The sequence below is a fragment of the Microcaecilia unicolor genome, chromosome 10 (genome assembly GCF_901765095.1).
Source record: "Microcaecilia unicolor chromosome 10, aMicUni1.1, whole genome shotgun sequence".
NCBI classification, from domain to species: domain Eukaryota; kingdom Metazoa; phylum Chordata; class Amphibia; order Gymnophiona; family Siphonopidae; genus Microcaecilia; species Microcaecilia unicolor.
Window position 1 is genome coordinate 60,758,107 of NC_044040.1, and position 24,705 is coordinate 60,782,811.

The window sequence follows — 24,705 nt, forward strand, 5'->3', positions numbered from 1 at the left end:
AAGTCCATCTTGGATACACCCTCAATTGGCATTCCAAACCTCCAGATTTCTCATTCATTCAGCTCTCAGTACTGGCAGATACTTGCAGAAGAACTCTCCTAACTCTGAAGGCCTATGTAGTTGAGCCTGTCCCACCAGGGGAAGAAGGGCAGGGATTCTATGTCAGGTACTTCCTTATGTAAAAGAAGACAGGGGGATGTGTCCCATCCTAGACCTAAGGGCCCTGAACAAACCTCTAGTCCGAGAAAAGTTCAGGATAGTTTCCCTGGGCACCCTTCTCCCAATGATTCAGAAAAATGATTAGCTATGCTCTCTGGATTTAAAGGATTCATACACTCATATCCTGATACTTCATGCCCACCATCTTCGATTTTGACAGGGAACACATCTCTTTCAGTACCGTGTGTTGCTTTTTGGCCTCACTTCAGCTCCCAGAATTTTCACCAAACATCTAGTGGTAATTCCGGCATCGCTATGCACACTGGGAGTTCATGTGTTCCCGTATCTCGACGATTGGCTTGTGAAGAACACCTCAGAGGACAGTGCTTGGAAGTCCATGTGGATGACTCTTCGGATGCTTGAGCTACCACGGTTTGTTTTAAGCTACTCTAAGTCCCATCTACATCCTGTCCAGAAATTGGAATTCATAGGAGCTGCTCAGCATGCAGAAGGTTCGAGCCTTCCTCCTGGAAGCCAGAGCAGACAATCTTGTCTTGCTGGTGTCCAAGGCTCGTGCCTCTCGGCAGGTCACAGCTCGGCAGATGTTGAAGTTGCTGAGCTGCATGTCTTCCACAGTGTATGTTACACCCATTACAAGTCTTCACATGAGACCAGCTCAATGGACCCTGGCTACTCAGGGGTATCAAGCCATGGGAAGCCTGGAAGATGTCATCCATGTGTCCCAAGAGCTTGTTCGCTCTCTTCAGTGGTGGACTATTCGATCCAATTTGACTCTGGGACTTCCATTCCAAATTCTTCAGCCATAAAAAGTGCTGATGATGGATGCATCTCTCCTGGGTTGGGGAGCTCATGTAGGTGGGATTCACACTCAAGGAACTTGGTCCTTCCAGGAAATGAATCCTCAGATCAACTTCCTGGAGCTTCTAACGGTTTGGAACTCTCTAAAGGCTTTCAGAGATCGGCTGTCCCATCAAATTATTCTCGTTCAAACAGACAATCAGGTTTAAATGTATTACATCAACAAGCAGGGGGGCATTGGATCATGCCCTCTGTGTGAGGAAGCTGTCCAGATGTGGCATTGGGCTCGCCTGCACACAAACAACACCATGGCCGAAAGGCTGAGCGGGATAATGCAACCACACAAGTAGTCTCTCCACATTGGTATGGCCCGCAAGATCTTCTGAGCTTGGGGCACCCCCTCGGTGGATCATTTGGCTACTCAGATCAACCACAAGGTCCCTCAGTTCTGTTCCAGGCTTCAGGCCCATAACAGACTAGCGTCGGATGCCTTCCTCAATTGGGGGACAGGTCTCCTGTATGCTTATCCTCCAATAACTCTAGTAGGAAAGACTTTGTTGAAACTCAAGCAAGACCATGGAACCATGATTCTGATCATGCTGTTCTGGCCGAAACAGGTTTGGTTCCCTCTTTTTCTACAAAGAACTGTGGAGATTGGAGTGTTTTCCGACCCTTATCACTTAGAATGAGGGGTCATTTCTACATCCCAACCTCCAGTCTGTGGCTCTCACAGCTTGGATGTTGAGAGATTATAATTTACTTCCTTGGGTCTTTTGGAGGGTGTCTCCCAGGCCTTACTGGCTTCCAGGAAAGATTCCACTAAGAGGTGTTACTCTTTTAAATGGAGGAGGTTTGCCATCTGGTGCGAGAGCAGGGCCCTAGATCCTCTATCTTGTCCTACACAGGCCCTGCTTGAGTACCTTCTACATTTGTCAGTCTGGTCTCAGGACTAACTCTGTAAGGGTTCACCTTAGTGCAATTAGTGCTTATCATTGAAGTGTAGAACATAAGCCTATCTCTGGACAGCCTTTAGTTCTTCGCTTCATGAGAAGTTTGCTTTTGTCAGAGCTCCCTGTCAGACCTCTGCCAGTGTCATGGTATCTCAATATCATTCTCAACCAGCTGATGAAAACTCCTTTTGAGCCACTGAATTCCTGCCTTCTGAAGTACTTGACCTGGAAGGTCATTTTCTTGGTGGTTGTTACTTCAGCTTGTAGGGTAGTGAGATTGCACCTTATACTAAGTTCCATCACAATAGAGTAGTCCTTTGCACGCACCCTAAGTTCCTGCTGAAGGTGGTGTCGGAGTTCCATTTGAACCAGTCGATTGTTTTGCCAACATTCTTTCCGTGACCTTATGCCCATCCTGGCGAAAGCAGCTTGCACACCTTGGACTGCAAGAGAGCATTGGCCTATTACATGGAGCGGACAAGACCTCACAGAGAGTCTGTCCAGCTTTTTGTTTCTTTTGATCCCAACAGGATAGGGATTACCATTGGGAAATGCACCATTTCAATTTTGCTGGCAGATTGCATTTCCTTCAGTTATGTCCAGGCTGGGCTGGCCTTGGAGGGTCATGTCACGGCTCATAATGTCAGCGACATGACTATGTCCTTAGCCCACTTGAGGTCATCCTCCATTGAGGAAATTTGCGAGGCTGCAATGTGGTCTTCAGTCCACACATTCAAATCTCACTACTGCCTTGAGAAGGATACCCGATGCAACAGTCAGTTTGGGCAGTCAGTGTTTTAGAATCTGTTTGGATTTAGAATCCAACTCCACCCTCCTAGGCCCTTTTTTTATTCTGTTCCAGGCTGCACTCTCATTCAGATTGTATATAGTTTCAGGTTAATCTGTGTAATATCCTCGCCGTTGCAAGGCCCAGTTGACCAATGTTTGTTGTTTTGGGTGAGCCTGGATGCTAGGGAGTCCCCACTTGTGGAATATTGGAGCCTGCTTGTCCCGGAGAAAACGAAGATATTTACCTGTAGCAGGTATTCTCCGAGGACAGTAGGCTTCATATTCTCACAATCCCGCCCACCCTCCCTTGGAGTTGTCTCTGTTATTATTTTACTTTTATTTGTTTTTGTTTTAAAATTAAACTGAGGGTACCGCGTTCTCACAGCAGGTGAGAATGTACTCGCGCATGCACAGTGGAGCTCTGCTCACGTTTCACAAAGCTCTGTATTTTTACTTGGGCATAAATGCCGGACTTGACCATGCAGATCGGCATCTACCCACACGTGAGAATACGAAGCCTGCTGTCCTTGGAGAATACCTGCTATAGGTAAGTATCTTCACTATACTCTGTGTTCATCCCACGCCTTTTTGAATTCCGTCACTGTTTTTGTCTCCACCACTCTCTCGGGAAGACATTCCAGGCATCGACCACCCTCTCTTTGCAAAACAATTTCCTGACTTTACTCCTAAGTCAGCTACCCCACAACCTCAAGTCAGTTCCTCTAGTTTTACCATTTTCCCTTCTCTGAAAAAGATTTGTTAATATATTAATACCTTTCAAGTATTTAAATGTCTGTGTCATATCATATAAAATGTGTTGGCTTGATTACATAGAAAGCAATTGCCTGCAACTTATTTCTGTGTTCTTAAGTAAACTAATCCCCCCTCCCCCCGTTTACTAAGCCGCAGGGCAATGCTGATACAGCTCATTCAAAGTGAATGGACTGTTTCGGTATTAACGCATGGCAGCCACTAGCATGGCTTAGTAAACAGGAAGGTTTATTTTTGGCTATGTTTAACCACCTGTTAGTGATATTGTGAGTATTCTTTGCTCAACCAGGGAATTCTATGGCTTGGTTAACAGAATATCAAAATTATTTATATCCAGTGATATAATATCAACCATCTCACATATTGGTTTTTACTTATCGTTTTTAGGCCCAAGAATACATTTTTAAGTACATAGTTCAGTCTCGAAAGCTGTTCTCTTTGGCCACTGGTGGACAAAATGAGGAGGAATTCCGCTGCTGTATTCAGGAACTTCTTATGTCAATTCGATTCTTCCTTTCCCAGGAGAGCAAGGGGGTTGGTGCTTTATCTCAGTCACAAGTAAGCACTTTTAACATGACCTGTTCATTGCATTTTTTTTGTCTAGATCTACATCAAACTGAAAATTGTGCACTGATTTGTTTTATTTATAAAGTTTACAGACTACTGTGATGATAGTTCCAAGCTTATTCTTGCAGCTTCCATAACTCTTAATCAATTGTTTTCATTCCAGGACCTTGGTTAGCAAAATTATTTTACCATAGCTAAACTGTTTTAAACAAAATGAAGGCAATTTTCAAACCTGCAGAAATGGGCTGTTTGAAATTTGTCCTCCTCTCTTATGGTTAAGTGTATGCACATTGTTCAAGAGGTGGTCTTTCTAGGGAAGGGTTGAAGCAGAGATAGGACTTTTGTAGGACTGTGGCTTGTGCTGTTCCTATTTGATATATATCAGTATGACATCTTTTAATGAACATTAAATTTACAAAAGGTTTTTAAAAATACAGTGCATTCTGGTTTATTGGGACACCAGTTAATTGGGGCAAATTCTGGAGAACAAAAACCAATCAAGAATGTATCCAGAGTTTTCTTTCCTTATTTACCATATCCTGCCTTTTAATTGAGCCATAACTTGCCAAATGACATAGCTGTGGTCACTACAATATGTCATCATTACATGACTTACTCCCTTGTTTACAAAGCCACGCTAGTGGCTGTTGGTGCACTAATACTGACACAGCCCATTCACTTTGAATGGGCTGTCGGCACTACCAGGTGACTTTGTAAACAGGGGGTTTAGCATAAATGGATATCAGCTACAGTTCCTCTTGCAGTGACTGCGTTTCTGATGTGTGCAGCAATTTTTTATGTAAAAATTTAGATCTCTCCAAAAATACTTAGGAGAAGTTTTACACTTGCTGACTCCTGTTTCTGTTTTGGAAATTGATGCTGATTTGGTCAGCTGTAGTCAATGAAGAGAACATGGCAGGGTACACTTGATAAATTCCTCCATTGTTAATAACTGTTTTTAGGGTAAATAGTTTTCTGTGATGTACACCTATTGTTTCTGCTCATCTAAAGTTAGCATTGTATTTTTATTAGTCAATAAACAAAGCTTATCTTTTGTCTTATGTACATTCAGATTTTTAACTCTTTACCTGCAACTTTTTTTTAGTTAGGGCAGGTTTTTAATGAAGACATGGAGGGGCATAATCGAAAGGGTTGCCCAAGGTTTCCTGAAGACGTCCTCGCAGGACATCCCGGCGAAGGGGCGGGGAAACCCGCATTATTGAAACAAGATGGGCATCCATCTTTCATTTCGATAATACGATCGGGGACACCCAAATCGCAAAATTTAGGTCGTCCTTCGAGATGGTCATCCCCGATTTTCGACGATAATGGAAACCGAGGACTCTAGTCTCAGAAATGACCAAATCCAAGTCCTTTGGTATTGGGAGGAGCCAGCATTCGTAGTACACTGGTCCCCCTAACATGCCAAGACACCAATCGGGCACCCTAGGAAGCATTGCAGTGGACTTCATAAATTGCTCCCAGGTGCATAGCTCCCTTTCCTTGTGTGCTGAGCCCCCCAAAACCCACTCCCCACAACTGTACACCACTACCATAGCCCTTATGGGTAAAGGGGGGCACCTACATGTGGGTACAGTGGGTTTGTGGTGGGTTTTGAAGGGCTCACATATACCACTACAAGTGTAACAGGTGGGGGGGGGGGGGGGGCAGGCCTGGGTCCGCCTGCCTGAAGTGCACTGCAGTACCCACTAAAACTGCTCCAGGGACCTGCATACTGCTCTCATGGAGCTGGGTATGATATTTGAGGCTGGCATAGAGGCTGGAAAAATATTTTTTTGAGGGTGGGAGGGGGTTAGTGACACTGGGGGAATAAGGGGAGGTCATCCCTGATTCCCTCCGGTGGTCATCTGGTCATTTAGGGCACATTTTTGTGGCTTGGTCGTAAGAAAAAAAGGACCAAGTGAAGTCGTCCAGTTGTTCGTCAGGGACGCCCTTCTTTTTTCCATTATGGATCGAGGACGCCCATGTGTTAGGCATGCCCCAGTCCTGCCTTCGCTACACCTCTGACACGCCCCTGTGAACTTTGGTCGTCCCCACGATGGAAAGCAGTTGAGGACGCCCAAAATTGGCTTTCGACTATGCCGATTTGGGCGACCCTGTGAGAAGGACGCCCATCTTGCGATTTGTGTCGAAAGATGAGCGCCCTTCTCTTTCGAAAATAAGCCTGAAAGTATTCTAGTCCTGATTTCTCCCAATTAGCCAGAAACTATTGCATTTTTAATGTCATTTTGTAATTAGTATTTGTCAGAAGGTGGTGTTATGGTTTAATTCTTTTTAGTAGGATTCAACACAGGTGGTGGTATCTGGTGGTTCTTCAAGGGAAAAAAAGGGTTACGACAGGTATACTACCTCAGATTATAGTACCATCAGACTACTAGCAACATTAATTAACCCATTTGGTTTTAAATACACGTTAATGCAGATGATATTCAGTTGCTTATTCTTTTGGGTAATAATTGTATGGGCGCTCTTAGTTAAAGTCCTATATGGCAGCAGTGAAGTAATGGTTGGAGGTAAATCAACAAGCTGAATACTATGACAGAGGTTTTGAGGGTAGGAAGTCCAGGTTCCTTAGATCGTCCTCAAATTGAATTGATGGCAGGGATTAATTTAATAGTGAAAAATCTGGTGTAGGACCTGGGGGTACTGGTCATTAAAGAATGGACTATGATTCCCCAAGTGTGATCTGTTCAGTCATATTTTTTTCTATTGAAATATATTCATTTAAATTTAAGCTGGAGTATAAAGATCTACTTATTATTCATGCACTAGTTACAGGTAGGTTAGACTGTTTGCTGGCTGTCCTCAGCACTCTTTTTTAACCATCTTGTTTCTATTTTTTTCGGCCTGAGTGCCCAGTCAAGACTCTCCCTTTATTTTCTTCACAATTGAGTCGTTTGATTTCATTTTGGTTATTTTACTCTGATGTCCCTTAAAACTTCCAGTGGTTTTAAGAAATGTACTGACAGTTGGTGTTTGCTGTGCCTAGGATCTGATCACATGGCCTCTGTCACCTCTGATCTAAATGCAGAAAAGGACACAGAAAAGTAAAAGAAGCCCATCATGAGAAACATTTTGGTGCTTCTAAGTCCAGTCTATTGACATCAGCATCGGAGGCATCTGTCCCCGTGGCTTGCGGAGCTATATAAGATACTGAGGGTGCACCAGCATTCAGGAGGTCTCTCCCTGCCTCAACTTCGGACACCAGTAGAGTCCCATTGGACTGACCGAGGGCTCCTCAGGATTTGACATTGTTCTTATTGGCTCCAAGGGTTAACAGTGTCTTGAAGCATGGTGCCAAGAGCTCCAGGTCATCTGCACTGCCAGTACCTCAGAAGCATTGGAGCTAAGGGAACTGCTCCTACTCCGTGGAGTTGGTGCCAGTGAGCCGTTCTCCTTGACACCGAGACCAACCTTCTGATTTGGCTCCAACATCTTAGCAGGTTGTCACCAATGCCTGCCTTTGAGGAATGGCTCCAGGCGATGTTACAGATGGAGTTGGAAGAAGCAGGAAATGGCTTCTACGTGAACCCAAAACAAACAGAATAGTAGTTGGAGCAGATCTTTGTCCACCCCAACTGATCCTTAAGGCCCTTGCCTTCTCTGTTGCCCATGAGCCAACACTGGTGTCTTGACGGATCTGGTGTCAGCCTCAGAAAAGGCAGTGCTCCTCTCCAACCTATTGGGAGAGGAAGCTCCCCCGGTGTCCAGGACAGAACCTTTCCCTTGGCACTCTTGCCCAGAGTCCAGATGCCAGTCTAGTTGATAAAGGCAGAAACAGATTCAGCCTACCTAGGAGGAGTATTTTGCTGAGTCTGACTCAGACCGTTCCTAGATGTCTGAAGTTGAACCAGAGGGAGTGTCAGAATAGGGCTCCTTTGGACTACCATCAGACCCTTCCCAACTCGAGAAAGGAGAAAGTTTGTTATGAATCTCCAATCTTGGCCAAGGCTAAATCAAGGTGATGTACATGATTAAAACATAAGAAACATGAATTAGAACTCCAGTAGATACAGGATAGACACAGTTATTCAAGAAGATGGAATCTATTCTGAAAATCAAATTAACTTTCACAGTAATGCTACTTCTGCCCCCTGTTCAGCACTCCAGCCACCTCAGAGTCTATAAGAAAAAAGTGAGTTTTCAAACTAGCTCTGTTTGTAGGATGACTGTGATCTAATTGAAAAAGGAAAACTGTTCCATAAACTGGATGCCAGAAAAAAAGTAAACTCTGTGTCTGGTTGACTCCAACTTGGCCTTATTAGGACCTGGAAGAACCAGCTTATGGATCATTAATTGAGTGTAGTAAATGTGGTGGCATATACAGAACTGTTAACGTCACAAAATAGTCTGGTGTACCCTCATAAGTAAGGATTTTAAACTTGATTCAGAACTGTATTGGGAGCCAATGAAGCTTATGGAATAAGGGTGTAACATGATCCCTACGAGTAGCTCTGCATAAGAATCTGACAGCTGTATTTTGTATGGACTGTGGTCTTTTCAGATTAGACTGGGCAATGCCTGCATAAATCACATTACAATAATCCAGACTAGAATTTATATAAGCATGATACAGTGTTTTCAGTGCTTTCGTGTCCAAAAACTAACAAATAGAAAACAACTGATGAAGCACGAAGAAACCTGATTTGAGGAAATCTGTGTAAAAGTCAGGTGAGTATCTATAGTAACTCCCAGGTAACGGAATGAATCGACTGGGGGAAATTGTTTTCAGGAAAGACCTGAAGCCATAGTCGGAGGAACAGAATGATCGGTAATCCAGCAAACCGTAGTTAAGAGCCATACTGGGTCAGATCAATGGTCCATCTAGCCCAGTATCCTGCTTCCAACAGTGGCCAATCCAGATCACAAGTACCTGACAGAAACCCAAATAGTAGCAACATTTCATGCTACCAACCCTAGGGCAAACAGTGGCTTCACTCGTGTCTATTTCAATAGCAGATTATGGACTTTTCCTCCAGGAACTTATCCAAACCTTTTTTAAACCAAAATACACTGACCACTGTTACCATATCCTACTGGCTTGCAATATAGGCGTTTTTCTCTTTCGATTATTAGCAGGCTATTCTCACATACCCTCCTATTTCTTCAAGAAGATGTATTCCTTCAGACTTTTTATTGTACAGCTGATTCCGCATATTCATGTTGGGCGAGAAGGCATTTGCACATGTGTAGTGAAGTGCGGATCTACTAAAAAATTGGAGAGTCATTCTGCACCAGGACTAGCTTGCTACATATACTGTAACTTAGATCAGGTCCTTATCTCTTGCTTAACTATACAAAGAACTTACCTTCATTTTAGCTAACCATCAAATTATCCCAACTAACTCTGTACCATGCATCTCGTTCCCATCATTTATCTGCTCTTGGTCCTTCAGTTATATGGTAAGCCGCATTGTAGAAACTATTTAGCATCATATCTATATGTTAGTTGAATGCTCTAATGCATGCTTATTAGGTGTATCATTAGTATTATGCTAATACTGTATTATATCTCTGGTATTTGAATTCCACTGCTGTTAAATGTGTATATTTGTTTCATGGTAATCCTATTAGGTTTTAATTTACTGTTTTCAAGTTTACCTCTTTTATTGTATTTGTTTATTCTTGGTTATTTTACTATTGTAATGCTGTTAACAAAATTGTAAGTTTTAAATGTTAAACTGTACGTGCCGTACACCGTCTTGGGTGAATTTCTTCATAAAGGCGGTTAATAAATCCCAATAAATAAATAAATATTACATTTCTTTGAAGGGATTAACAATCATGTGTATAAAGATAAGTCAGTTGATATTGTGTATCTGGATTTTCAAAAGACATTTGACAAAGTCATGAAAGACTCCAGAGGAAATTGGAGAGTCATGGGATAGGAGGTAGTGTCCTATTGTGGATTAAAAACTGGTTAAAAGATAGAAAACAGAGTAGGGTTAAATGATCAGTATTCTCAATGGAGAATGGTAGATAGTGGGGTTCCACAGGGTTCTGTGCTGGGACCGCTGCTTTTTAACATTTTTATAAATGATCTAGAGATGGGAGTAACTAGTGAGGTAATTAAATTTGCTGACGACACAAAGTTATTCAAAGTTGTTAAATTGCGAGAGGATTGTGAAGAATTACGAGAGGACCTTACGAGACTGAGAGACTGGGTGTCTAAATGGCAGGTGACATTTAATGTGAGCAAGTGCAAAGTGATGCATGTGGGAAAGAGGAACCCAAATTATCACTATGTAATGCAAGGTTCCACATTAGGAGTCACCGACTGGAGGTCACGTGGCGCCATGCTCGGGAGCGGTCTCTGAAATACTCCACTCCTGCACACATATCGCTGTACCCACAGAAAACATCATTTTCGACCTCTTAAGTTTAGCTAATTTCATTTAGTTTACTGTCTGGATTGCTTTAGACCACATTCACAAATTTTATAAGCACTATGACAGCGAAGGGACCGCGCAAGGAGAAAGAGAAAGCCAGGCTGCATGAGAACAAGATGGCGGCCCCGGCGAGGCCGACCGCATCCACAATTGGATCAGTGTGGGTGACAGAGGTGGTGGCCGAGGTTACCGGGGCCATGGAAATATTGTTTGATAAACGTCTGAGCCCTATTGATGCTAAGCAGGAATAATTGCAGGACCATATGGGGCAGCTCAGCAAAGACCTTGAGGGGCATAATCGAACGGGGCGCCCAAGTTTTCCTGAGGGCGTCCTCGCAGGACATCCCTGTGAAGGGGTGGGAAAACCCGTATTATCGAAACAATGGGTGGCCATCTTTCATTTCGATAATATGGTCGGGGATGCCCAAATCTCAACATTTAGGTCGACCTTAGAGATGGTCGTCCCTGATTTTCAACGATATTGGAAACCGAGGATGCCCATCTCAGAAATGACCAAATCCAAGCCATTTGGTCGTGGGAGGAGCCAGCATTTGTAGTGCACTGGTCCCCCTCACATGCCAGGACAGCAACCGGGCACCCTAGGGAGCACTGCAGTGGACTTCAGAAAAAGCTCCCAGGTGCATAGCTACCTTGTGTGCTGAGCCCCCCAAAACCCACCCCCCACTACCATAGCCCTTAGGGATGAAGGAGGGCACCTACATGTGGGTACAGTGGGTTTCTGGTGGGTTTTGGAGGGCTCGCATTTACCACCACAAGTTTAACAGGTGAGGGAGGGATGGGCCTGGGTTCGCCTGGCTGAAATGCACTGCAGTAACCACTAAAACTGCTCCAGGGACCTGCATACTGCTGTCATGGAGCTGGGTATGATATTTGAGGCTGGCATAGAGGCTGGAAAAAATATTTAAAACATTTTTTTGAGGGTGGGAGGGGGTTAGTGACCATTGGGTGAGTAGGGGGAGGTCATCCCCGATTCCCTCCGGTGGTCATCTGGTCATTTAGGGCACATTTTTGTGCTTGGTTGTAAAAAAAAAAAGGACCAAGTAAAGTCAGCCAAGTGTTCGTCAGGGACGCCCTTCTTTTTTCCATTATCGACTGAGGACACCCATGTGTTAAGCCCGCCCCAGTCCCGCCTTCGCTATGCTTCCGACACGCCTCCATGAACTTTGGTCATCCTCACGACAGAAAGCAGTTGGGGACGCCCAAAATCGGCTTTCGATTATGCCGATTTGGGCGACCCTGGGAGAAGGACACCCATCTCCAGATTTCTGTCAAAAGATGGGCGCCCTTCTCTTTCGAAAATAAGCCTGCTTGTGACATACCAACAGAGGCTTGGGATCCTGGAGGATCATAGAGGATTGTGTAGCTAAAATGGAGGAGGAACAGACCCGCTTACAAACCTTAGTGGCTACATATGAAGAGAAATTGGAGGACCTGGAAAACAGATCCCAACGGAACAATCTGATTCGTGGGCCTGCTGGAGGTGCTGGGCGAAGGCAAGTTGTGGGGATTCCTGGAGACATGGATACCACAACAATTAAAGTTGCAGGCCGGATTGGAGGTACTGTGTGTAGAGCAGGCACACCGCGTGGGCCCTCGTCCACAACCGAACTCCAGACTGAGAGTGGTGATCTGCCACCTCCTTAATTTTGCACATAAAACAGCCATTTTGCAGGCTCTGACAGGTGGCCAGGAACTAAGGTATAACAACCAAAAAATTTTATGCTTTCAGGATTATTCGGCACAGGGGCGTAGCTACGGGTGGGCCTGGGTGGGCCCAGGCCCACCCATTCTTGGCTCAGGCCCACCCAGTCCTAGTCTGCGAGCCAATCACAGACCTGCTGTTATTTTTTTCTTACCCGCAGCGGCGAACGGACGGCCCTAAAAGCAGCAAGCAACCAGGATCGTCGACTCCGTCCTTCCTTCGCTTCCTGCCCTCTCAGCGTCCCGCCCACTCGAAAGGAAATAACATCAGAGGAAGGCGGGACGCACGCAGAGAGGGCAGGAAGCGAAGGAAAGACGGAGTCGACGATCCTGGTTGCTTGCTGCTTTTAGGGCCGTCCGTTCGCCGCTGCGACTTGGGGAGTGGAGTGGAAGTGAGCCAGCAGCCTATCTATTCCACTCCCCCGCGCAGCCGTCACCGTTCAGGCAAGTTAAAGCAGGCAAATCTGTGAGCTGCCTCAAGCTGCATCCACGTTGTCGTTGTTTGAGACAGATGGGAGATGCTGTGAAGGGGGAGAGAGGGGGAGGGAGATGCTGGATAGAATGGGGAAGGGGATGGATAGAAACAGGATGGGCAGGGGAGAGAGGAGAATTGCTGGACAACAGGGATTGCTAGAGGGGACAGGGGAGAGAGGAAATTTGCTGGAGTTGGATGGAGGAGAAGGCAGGGGAATGGAGAGTTGCTGGACATGGAGTGGAGGGCAGGGGAAGGAGGAGAATTGCTGGGCATGCATGGATGGAGGGGAAAGGGGAGAGAGGAAATTTGCTGGAGTTGAATGGAGGAGAATGCAGGGGAATGGAGAGTTGCTGGACATGGCGGAGGGCAGGGGAAGGAGGAGAATTGCTGGGCATGGATGGAGGGGAAAGGGGAGAGAGGAAATTTGCTGCAGTTGGATTGAGGAGAAGGCAGGGGAATGGAGAGTTGCTGGACATGGAGCGGAGGACAGGGGAAGGAGGAGAATTGCTGGGCATGGATGGAGGGGAAAGGAGAGAGAGGAAATTTGCTGGATATGGGTGGGTGGATGGAGGGGAGGGCAGGGGAAAGGAAAGGAGACTTGCTGAACATGGATGGATGAATGGAGGGGGCAGGGGACAGAGGACATTTGCTGGATATGGGTGGATGGAGGAGAGGGCAGGGGAGAATGGAGAGTTGCTGGATGGAGGGAGGGGAGAGAAGTCAGGGAGGAGATGCGCATGGATGGAGGGGAGGGAAGAGAGGAGAAATGCTGGACGTGGATGGAGTGGAGGGCAGGGCAGGGAAGAGAGGAAAAATGTTGTACAAGGATGGAGGGAAGGAAAGACAAAGGAAGGAGATGCTCATGGATGGAGGGGAGGGAAGACAGGAAGTAGATGCACATGGATGGAGGGGAGTGAGGAGAAATGCTGGATATGGATGGAAGGAAAACTGCTGAGTTGAGGAAGGATAGGGACAGGGCTACAGATGGTAGACAGGACACATAAGGACACAAGAGGATGGTGGACATGGTGAGAGAAAAAATATCAGATGGAAAGAAGACATTGCATGAAACAGAAGACACTGGGACCAAAGCGAATAGATCAGACTACAAAGGTAGAAAAAAGTATTTTATTCAGAATTTATTAATTGGAATATGTCAGCTTTTGGAAATGTACATCTGTGATATATTGCATGTAAGTTTCAAATTTTCTGGTATTGCTGCATGCTGAGTCTGACTTCTTGAATTAACTTTCCAGTTCAGTATTTTGCCTTCATATTTTTTGATTTCTAGTTCCTTGTGTCATGTCCGTTGTGTCATATGTTGTTCATGTGTGATCAAGGTGCAGTATTCTGATAGCGTGTAGTATTTGCTGCCCTTTTTGTTTTGCTTTTTTTTTTCACGAGGTAGTGTATTGGTGTTGTAGAGCCTAGTGTAATTACAGTTCTGCCTTTCAAGCATAAGGTTGTAGCTCGTCCTGTCCTTGGAATTAGTGCTGTTATGGTTTAGTAAGGATATGAGTGTGTTTTTGCACAAGTTTGTGCATAGCATTTTGCAGTGGAGCGATTGTGGGATAATGTAATTATATTTAAAAATATCAATTTTTCCATTAAGTATGTATGTGGTTATACTGATGCAGGGCAGCTTTTGGGCAGACTACTTAGAAATCCATCATCAAGTGAATTCTAAGGCATTATTTTGTAGGATCCCAAGAGACACTGCTCATACTTATATAGACAGTGCGTGCCCACCCATATTAGCTCTGGGCCCACCCAAAATCTCAGGTCTGGCTATGCCACTGATTCGGCAGCTGTCGCTTCACAGCGGCGACGATTTTCACCAGTGTGCTCAAGACTCTTTGCATTAAAGATACGTTTCGCACTTCAATACCCAGCCAAATTGAGAGTGACTTATCAAACAGAAACTAAAGTTTATCACACTGTGGAGACAGCGCAGGAATTTTTGCTTTCTTTGGAATCACAGAATACCAAGGGAGAGAGCCCAGACCATTAATTGAGATTGACTATTATGTTGTTGAGAAGGAATACACCCAAGACATGGAGGCTTGCTGGTGGAGGTGTGCGGGTGTTTATTGTGGGCTCTGGCAACTTACAGAGCCATAAGACTATTCATAACAATCTAAGACTTGGATGTCTGCCGTCTTGATGGCCAATACTGTGAGATTCTAAAGTTGATTCATGTTTGAATGTAGAATGTTTATGAGTTGTTTTTTTTTGGTCGACCAGCTTGCAAATATATATTTATCTAAGGGGATGGGCCATGGGGGGTGTTAAACGTGTTGGTTCTATGGGAAGAACCCTAGACAGAACCAGTGAGGGGGAGGGAGTAGAGGGAAGGTAGGGGGGTCTAGGGGGGGTAGGGTGTTGGGTGGGGTTCAGGATTCGAGACTAGAAACCAGTGGGGGACAACTAAGTTATCCTATGAGAGACTCTTTGGTTGCTCTGAGAACGTCGTTAACTGATGAGAGACGCTGGGGGGGGGGGGGGGGGGGATGCGGGCTGGGGCACTCCCTTAAGTATATAAATGTTATCCTACTGGGAGGACCTGAGTTTTGGTACGGGGAGAAGTTCTGAAGGTGGTAACTTGGAATGTGGGAGGTATTAACTCCCCTATCAAACGTTCAAAAATCCTACAACATCTTCAACGCCATCGAATTGACATAGCCTTATTACAAAAGATACATCTGTCTTCCTTAGAACACATTAAGCTTAAAACATGGTGGGTAGAAGAATGTGTTGCAGCAGAGGCCCAAGGGAAAAAGGGAGGAGTGGCTGTACTGTTCCAGAAGGGGGTAGCAGATAAGGTTACACCTCTCTTTGTGGACCCTGGTGGTAGATTCCTATTATGTGAAGCCATAGTGCAGAGACAGAAACTACTCATTGGGAATGTTTATGCCCCCAATCAATATGATCGTCATTTCTATAAGATGATTACTGCTAAGCTTGTGGCCTGTTCACAGAATGTGGTCCTAGTGTGGTCGTGGGGGGGATTTCAATTCTTTATTAGACCCTCAATTAGATAAATCTCACCCCGGAAGGATTGATGTCAAACACGAGAGTAGAGGACTGCCTAATCTGTGCCACCAACTTGATTTAATTGATATTTGGCGGGTGTTACACCCCCAGGAGAGGGATTATACACATCTGTCCTGAGTCACTCTACCCAAATCCGAATCGATTATCTATTAGTGTCGAAGCAATTTTTCAAATCAGTGACCAAAGTAGACATTGGGCCTTATGTTATCTCTGACCATGCATGGGTTTGGATGGACTGTGTTTTGTCCCAGGCCCCCACTGGTAGAGGGCGGTGGGTATTTCCGGTGGAATTATATAGAGATCAGACTTTTTGAGATAGGCGTCTTAAAAGTTGGAAGGATTACAATGCACACAATGCAATACACAAGGTAGATCCGATCCTCTATTGGGAGGTGGCAAAAGCTGTTTTAAGAGGCAAGATTTTGAGCTATACCTGTCATCAGAGGAAGGCCAGGGACCGTGAGATCCTCCGTTTAAGTCGACAACTTGGGACAGCTCGTAGGAGATCCGGACAAACACACTCCTTGGAGTGTAAACAGAGAGTACTAGAATTGCAGGTAGCTCTGAATGAGCTTGTGCACCAAAGAGCCCTTAAATCACAGACTTATTACAAATGCATGTTATATAAACATGGGAATAAGGGGGGACGCCTTCTTTCATGTCTGATAGCAGTAAAAAGGGGCCGTACCAGAATATTATCGATGAGAGTGAGACACGGTGCCTCTGTCCACACCGATCAGGAGATTTGTAATATGTTCTCATATTATAGGCAGCTTTACGATGCCCTGGAGGATGGGGGGGCTCCCTTGTGATCTTTACTGGGCCGATGTGCCACTGCCTTCCTTGCACCCAGTAGACAATGACTTGCTAAATAAATCAATAATGGCAGTTGAAGTTGACTTAGCAGTCCGGCAGAGTCAACTACTAAAAGGTCCGGGTATAGATGGCTTTCGAGCTGAATTTTATAAATTCCTGGGAGAAGAGGTCATTCTCCCCTTGACAAATATGTTCAACTCTCTGGTGGAGGCTGAGATGTTGCTTGCACAGTTGAATACGGCACAGATTATAGTCATCCCAAAACCAGGGAAAGACTCTGAGTTGTTGGAGTCCTACTGCCCCATATCACTTTTGAACTACGAGGTCAAGCTACTTGCCAAAATATTAGCCAACTGTTTGGCGCGAGTACTCCCGAAGCTTATACATGACTCCCAAGTGGGATTTGTACGCGGATGTACAGTGGCTAAAAATCTTCAAAACATTTTGGCCTCTCTGGAATACGGTCATAGGAGAAATCTACAGTCTCTTCTCGTTAGTTTTGATGCGGAGAAAGCCTTTGACCGTGTTCACTGGCATTTCCTATTCACCACATTGACTAAATACGGTAGTGAGAACGTTATACCCCATCCCTAAAGTGCGAGTGTCTGTTAATGGGATGCAGTCCAGAGACTTTCAGTGCCCCATTTCACCACTCCTTTTTGTCCTGACATTAGAACCGTTGCTAAGAGATATTGTGAATTCTTCAGCGGTGCGAGGGGTTTTGATAGGTACAATGACCTTCAAAGTTGCAGCCTTTACAGATCATATACTAGTGCATTTGACTGAGCCGCGGGCCTCACTGCCAGCTCTGTTAGAGATCTTCAAAGAGTACGGAGATTATGCCACCCTGCGTTTAAATCTGGACAAATAGGTGGCCTTGGCTTCATCGGCTCAGTTGATGACGGAATGAGGTACAGAGTTCCCTATGCCCTGGGCAGAGAAGTCCTTTCGGTAACTAGGTATCCTCCTGCCTATGAAAGTGCCACAGTTATATAAGTTGAATGTATCCCTGCTCTTGGAGGAAACCGGCAAGATGTTAGCGGGCTGGCGGGACCTTCCTTTGTCCTTGATGGGTAGAGTGAGCTTGGTGAAGATGGTGGTGTTTCCACGATGGCTTTATTTCCTATAGACACTACCCCTCTGGCTACTTCAGAGAGATATTAAAGCCTTGTACAGATTAATCGCACGGTTTTGTTGGGCTCACAAGAAACCTAGGGTTCGCCTGTTTGGGTCTACCTGACATGAAACTCTATAATCAGGCTTGTCAGTTACGCCATCTACGGTTACTGGTGCCCCCGGACTCAGACTTATACCCCAGTTGAGCTGGAGACACCTTTTTATGCTCCCTACCATCTGTTCTCCTTATTGCATCACAAGAGGTCTCTGGCTTCGGGGGGAAAAGTTTTATTAAACCCCCTACGGGCGGTGTGGAGACAGCGAGTGCAAAAATTGGGGGGGGGGGGGGACCCATCCATCACTGATCAGATTACCCTGAAGGGCAATTTAGCCTCCCAACCAGGCTTTATTAATAAAGTCTTTACTAGATGGGCAGGCCAAGGTATAACATGTTTGGAACACCTGGTAGGTGATGAAGGCGTTCCCATTCCATCGGAGGAGTTATTAAACAAGGTGGGAGATTCGTGAGGCAATAGGTTCGTGTCTTGGCAGGTCACCCATTATATCTCCACGCTTCCCCAGGGAGGGAGAGGTGTCTATCTCGCTTTTACATAAAGCCCTTACTAAGTGGAAGCCGCCCAAAGACTATACTGAACAAATGTAAATGGGAGCGGGAGGTCGGGACTCTTTTGACACACTGGGACATATCAGCCTCTGTAGCACACATACCCTCCCTTATTACGGATGCTCGACTAAGGGAATGTGCCTATCGCACTATATATAGAGCTTATATCTCTTCTTCCCAGCTGTTTCATATGGGGGGGGGGGGGGTGACGAACCGTAACTGTCTTAAGTGTGGGATAGCCCAAGGGTCACTTTGTCACGTTCTGTGGCATTGTCCTCCAGTACAAGCCTTTTGGCGGCGCATAAAATGTTTTATGGAGCTGGGATTAAAGGTTATGAGAACAGTAGAACAGATGCTCTTGGATGTGCCGGGGGCCTTTGGAAGCCGTAATAAAAATGAAGTACTGCTCCAACGTAAGATGTGTTTGCTTGCTCGCAAGTGCATCTTACAGTATTGTACATTGGCGGAATCAAGTGCATCTTTTGGCGACTTGGGAGGTGCAGAAGTCTCGTTTCTCACCGAGAAGACGGAAGAGGTTTCTGGCAACCTGGGCGTTATACCTCCAGATCTTACATCCTCGAGGCCATAATCTGGTTCTTGGTGCGTCATGAAGAGTACTCATGGATCACTTGTGCCAGAGCCAGTGGTGGGAGACAGGACTGGAGGTTGGGAGGCAGGGATAGCGCTGGGCAGACTTATACGGTCTGTGCCAGAGCCGGTGGTGGGAGGCGGGGATAGTGCTGGGCAGACTTATACGGTCTATGCCAGAGTCGGTGGTTGGGAGGCGGGGCTAGTGCTGGGCAGACTTATACGGTCTGTGCCCTGAAGAGCACAGGTACAAATCAAAGTAGGGTATACACAAAATTAGCACATATGAGTTATCTTGTTGGGCAGACTGGATGGACCGTGCAGGTCTTTTTCTGCCGTCATCTACTATGTTACTATGTTACTTGTTTACCCCGCCATAAGGGGTATTCTGAGTTCCTAGGTGGGGGGGGAGGGGGATTGGAGGGGATATTGGAGATTAATATTTGATTAGACCGGGGTTTGGGGAGAGATAAGGGAGGAGGAACAGGTAGGGAGGGGAGATTTGGGGTTTTGGGGAGGGGGTGGGGGAGTTTTTGGTTTAAAGTTTGGTGCCCAGGTTATGGTTATGTTTGCACTTTTTTGGCTGAATGCTATTTAGGAGAATGTGCCAGCCATAACATTCTTGAACCATAAGAAGATTATTTCTGTATGATGAGAGAACGACATTGCATAATTCTACAGTGATGTTGGTTTGCCTTTGGTATTGCGCAACTGGAGTTTGCATATGATACAAGGCATTGCTGCTCTTTAATTTTTGCCATCAATAAGCATGGTCTGACCGAGTACAGGAGGCTGTGGAGCAAAGCCTGCTGTTTGGTCTCCAAATTATTTAATTTGGAAGACATTCAAATATTACATGACAGTAGTGATTGTACTGAGCATATCTGCTTAGTCCCCAGACCATATGGTAGTTTGCCAACTGGCATATGTTGTACGTGTTGTTTTTTGCAATAAATAAATCCAGGTGTTTAGAAGTTTGGGGGGGGGGGGGGGGTTGTAGGGAAGGATAGGGTGGGAAGAGAAATGTTAAAATGTTAACATGTTGATGATCTCATTATCTTCTGTATCTAAGAGGAAGGTTTGGTTCTGTAATATGTTTTACCTCGAGCTTGTTGCCAATCCATTTTGATAATCATCAATAAAAATGTTGAAACATAGGAGTCACCGACCAAGAAAGGGATCTAGGTGTCGTCATTGATGATACGTTTAACCCTCTGCTCAGTGTGTTGCTGCGGCTAAGAAAGCAAATAGAATGTTAGGTATTATTAGGAAAGGAATGGAAAACAAAAATGAGGATGTTATAATGCCTTTGTATCGCTCCATGGTGTGACCGCACCTCGAATATTGTGCTCATTTCTGGTCACCGCATCTCAAAAAAGATATAGTGGAATTAGAAAAGGTACAGAGAAGGGCAACAAAAATGATAAAGATCGGGATGACTTCCCTATGAGGAAAGGCTGAAGCGGCTAGGGCTCTTCAGCTTGGAGAAAAGACGGCTGAGGGGAGATATGATAGAGATCTATAAAATGAGTGGAGTGGAATGGGTAGACGTAAATTGTTTGTTTACTCTTTCCAAAAATACTAGGACTAGGCGGCATGTAGGACTAGGCAAGCTACAAAGTAGTAAATTTAAAATGAATCGGAGAAAATTTCTTTTCATTCAACATGTAATTAGACTCTGGAATTCGTTTCCAGAGAATGTGGTAAAAAGGCAGTTAGCTTAGCGGGCTTTAATAAAGGTTTGGACAGCTTCCTAAAGGAAATGTCCACAGACCGTTATTAAAATGACTTGGGGAAAATCCACTGCTTATTTCTGGGTTAAGCAGCATAAAATGTATTGATCTTTTGTGGGCTCTTGCCCGGTATTTTTGACCTAGATTGGCCACTGTTAGAAACAGGATGCTGGGCTTGATGGACCTTTGGTCTGTCCCAGTGTGGTAATATTTATGTACTTATGTTTACTGCCCAAATAATTATGATCCATCTTTCCACAAGGGATCGGTGTGCTGTATCTCTTCCCTAGGGACATCCTACATCATTATGGGGGGCAGTTTAATTGTTTGCTTGAGGTTGTTATGGATAGGTCCTCTGGTGGTCAGAGCAGATCGCATTGTCAACAGCACAGGCTAAGTCTATATGAAGGTTGTGATCTGTTAGATGTGTGGCAGGTCCTACATGCTGGAGAATTAGACTACATATACCTTTCTAAGGCTCATAATACCTCACCCCAAATAAACTATTTTTTGGTCTCCAGTAAGATCCTGATGAGTGTAAGCAATGCCCAGATTGGACCAGTTGAGATCCACGATTATATGAGAAACTTTCAGGAGTGGACAAACCATTATAACCCAAAGCATGACTTTGGCTGTGCATACTGCTATCTGTTATTTTGTAAGGGAAAGTAATTTCTAGCCTCCTCTGACTACATTTATTTTCTGTGTATTAATTCTTCAGGCTGTGTTCCTCAGTTCCTTCCCAGTTGTGTACTCAGAACTACTGAAAATCTTTGATGTGCGAGAAGTGGCAAACTTGGTGCATGATACTTTGGGAAGCTTGCCAACAATCACGCATGCAGACGATTCTCTCCAAGCTGTAAAACTACAATGCATTGGGAAGACGGTGGAGAGCGAACTATATATCAACCCTGGTAAGGAAATAATCTGCTTACAGCCAGAGCTGCTTTAACCACCTATGAGGACCTGGGCAAACTTTTGTAGATGGGGCCCCCCTCTCCCGATCTTGTAGTGCCCTTTCCCTCCACTCCCATACTCACAGTCCAGTATTGCCCCTATTCTCTCCCTTCTCGCCCCTCCCCAATCCAGAGGTGCCTTTTCCCCCTACCAGTGGCAGTCTCTAGACCAGTGGTTCTCAACCCAGTCCCCAGAGCACACCTAGCCAGTTAGGTTTTTGAGATACCCACAATGTATATGCATGAGATAAATTACCATGCACTACATCCATATGCTCATGCATATGTATAGTGGCTATCCTGAAAACCTGACTGGGTTGAGAACTACTGCTCTAGATATAAATATCTGAGTTGGCAATAGGGGGGCAAGCTAAATATGAGGGGATGCAAGCCAAAGTGGCGTTTCAGCAGAGTCTTCTATGCGTAAGAAATCCTTCCCCCCATCCCCTGGCTAGTTTGAGCCACATAGTAAAACTACCTTTATATCTGATAGCATTATTTAAAATGTTAGGTCAGATTGGTCAATAGACAAGTATATGTTATATGTATATGTGACCTGTTATGTCATATTATTGTTAATGCTTATTATTATCTACTTAAGACTGTAGTGATAGGCAGGATCTTCTATGTGGGAGTGAGGTCTGTATTCTATACAAGATTGGAAAGAATTTCAATACAAAACCTGCAGACACTCCACATTCCCTCAACAATGGAGCTTACAACTCAACATACCAAAAAAACACAATTCAAATTGTGGGGTTTCCTTAGGAGCAGTAACACACGCATCTTCCACTGCTAGACATTCTGTGGAATAACACAAGCCCCTGAAAAAAAGGCATTCAAAACTTACATAGCAAAATTACCATAACAGCCCTACTCCCAGGACTCAAACTGCAGAACCCTAACTATGAAAAGATAGCATTGTAAATATTGCACCAGTTCCTAGAGTACCAATATATCTACTGTTGGGGAAACTAGAATGAGCTACAGATACCTACACAGAAACTACGTGTGCTACAGAATCGTTCACCTCACACATACAGAGCAAGGTGGGCCCTCACATAATCCATAATGCCAGACTCAACAAGCAAAACAATAACAGAGAAAGATATAGGGCTCCTTTTACAAAGCTGCGCTACCGATTGGTGTACTGAATCCGAACAAGTCTATTCTATTCCCATGGCAGCTTCGTATTCAGTGCGCTGCTAATCTGTAGCACAGCTTTGTCAAAGGAGCCCATAGTGAATGTCCTCCTGTACTGTGTAAAATACAAAATAGAAGAGAAGAACAGAAATGGTCCTCATATCCCTAGGGATTTGCCTCTGTGTTAGTATTGCTAGACTTCTCAGCAGCTTTTGAAACTGGATCATGATATCATGCTAGCACAACAGGCAGAAACAGGTATCAATGGAACAGTACTTGCTTGATTCAGATCCTATCTATCAGACAGGCAACAATCCAGCACCTCATCGCTACCATGGGTACTGACTTGTGGGGTACCACAAGGATCTATACTGTCACCTATTCTGTTCAATATCTACCTCAAGCCATTCAATAGACACTCAGTTCTACATCTATGCAGATGATGTGCATCTACTCATATCCATTGAACCTAACTTACCTGCATCCCTGAATAAACTGATTACCTGTCTAACATCAATTCAAGAATGGGCTAAACTCAATTAAAACCGAGCTTCTCTGGGCCCCAAACACAAGTGGACACATACCTAACATCAAAATCTCTTTTGGGAAGTACAAACTCCCCCTCAAATCACAAGTCAGGAACCTTGGAATACAGTTCGATTCAACACTTACTCTGATTCCCCAAATCCAAGCAGTCTTCAAGAGCTACTTCTACAATTACAACAACTACGTTGCCTCTCTCTTTACATCGAGAAGGCAAATCTTATCCCAGTTGTGCATGCTATGATAACATCAAGACTGAGTTACTGTAATGACCTCTACACTGGTCTGACTACAAAGTCTATACCAGCTCCAATTGATTCAGAATGCTGCAGCAAGACTAATAGAAGGTTGCAATCGATGTGACCACATCACACCATTTTTGCAAAACCTTCACTGGCTACCAGTACAATACAGGGCTAAATTTAAAACTCTGTCTGATCTTCAAGACCCTTAAAGGAAATGGTCCCAAGTACTTGAAGAACAGGATGACCCACCTCCAAGGATACCAAGGTTCTCCCAAGAGGTATCCCTAACCATGCCCTCTCCAAAAGACGTTACACAGTGTGATACCCGCACATGAGCCTTCTCTGGAATAGCCCCCACACTCTGGAATGCACTCCCTGAAAGGCTCCACTTAACACAAGATTATCTCTACTTCAGGAAGCAGGTGAAAGCTTGGCTCTTCAACCAGGCCTATAATGGAAGAAGTAACTAACTTGTTAGTCTCACTCTCATACAAAAGGAGTGACACGGGCTGCACATACTGCAGCAGGACATGTTTATCCACTTCTGCCCTAGTTGAGATAACATTTTATCATCTCTCTGACCTCATGTGCAACTTTCTTTAAATTAGTCACCTTATTTTCTAACTCCTCTTATTCTCTTACCTATCTATATGCTCCTTCTTTGCTTATACCCTACGCCGTCTATTAAAATGTTCTATTACTTACTGTGTTGACATTGTAAGCAGTGTATTATGCCATACTTTGTTATTGTTATTTGAATATTTTACTGCTGTAATTGTCTGTTGCTTATGTTTGATTTATTCTTACTATACACCGCAGAATGGCAGGGAATAAATGAGTTCTGGATTTTATATTCGTGCTTTTTATAACTTAATTAGATTAAATCAATAGTTTATACATTTTCTGGTGTGATAGTGATCATCTCTGTCAGTAGGCTGCATCAGGTTGTAAATTTTTTGTTTTTTTTTATCAGATACAAGTAGTTTTTCTGTGATGATTTTATCTAAATCTCTTGGGTTCATGACACATGGATTGGAAATCTTTAGCGATCCTATGTTAAACCTTTGCTTGTGTTCCAGATAATCAATAGAAATAGAATAAAATAAAACATGGAAAAGAAAATAAGATGATACCTTTTTTATTGGACTAACTTAATACATTTTTTGATTAGTTTTCAAAGGTAGCCCTTCATCGGATCAGATTTTTTGATCTGATGAAGAAGGG

General features: G+C 44.5%; 1 protein-coding gene across 1 annotated transcript in view; it reads left to right on the forward strand.

Annotated features, from left to right (window-relative positions):
• Positions 1–24,705, forward strand: part of DOCK4 (dedicator of cytokinesis 4) — a 798,954-nt gene that overhangs the window by 388,989 nt on the left and 385,260 nt on the right. Inside the window, 2 exon segments of the mRNA XM_030215964.1 lie at positions 3,876–4,046; positions 21,316–21,508. Of these exon segments, the coding sequence (XP_030071824.1) occupies positions 3,876–4,046; positions 21,316–21,508 (364 nt within the window).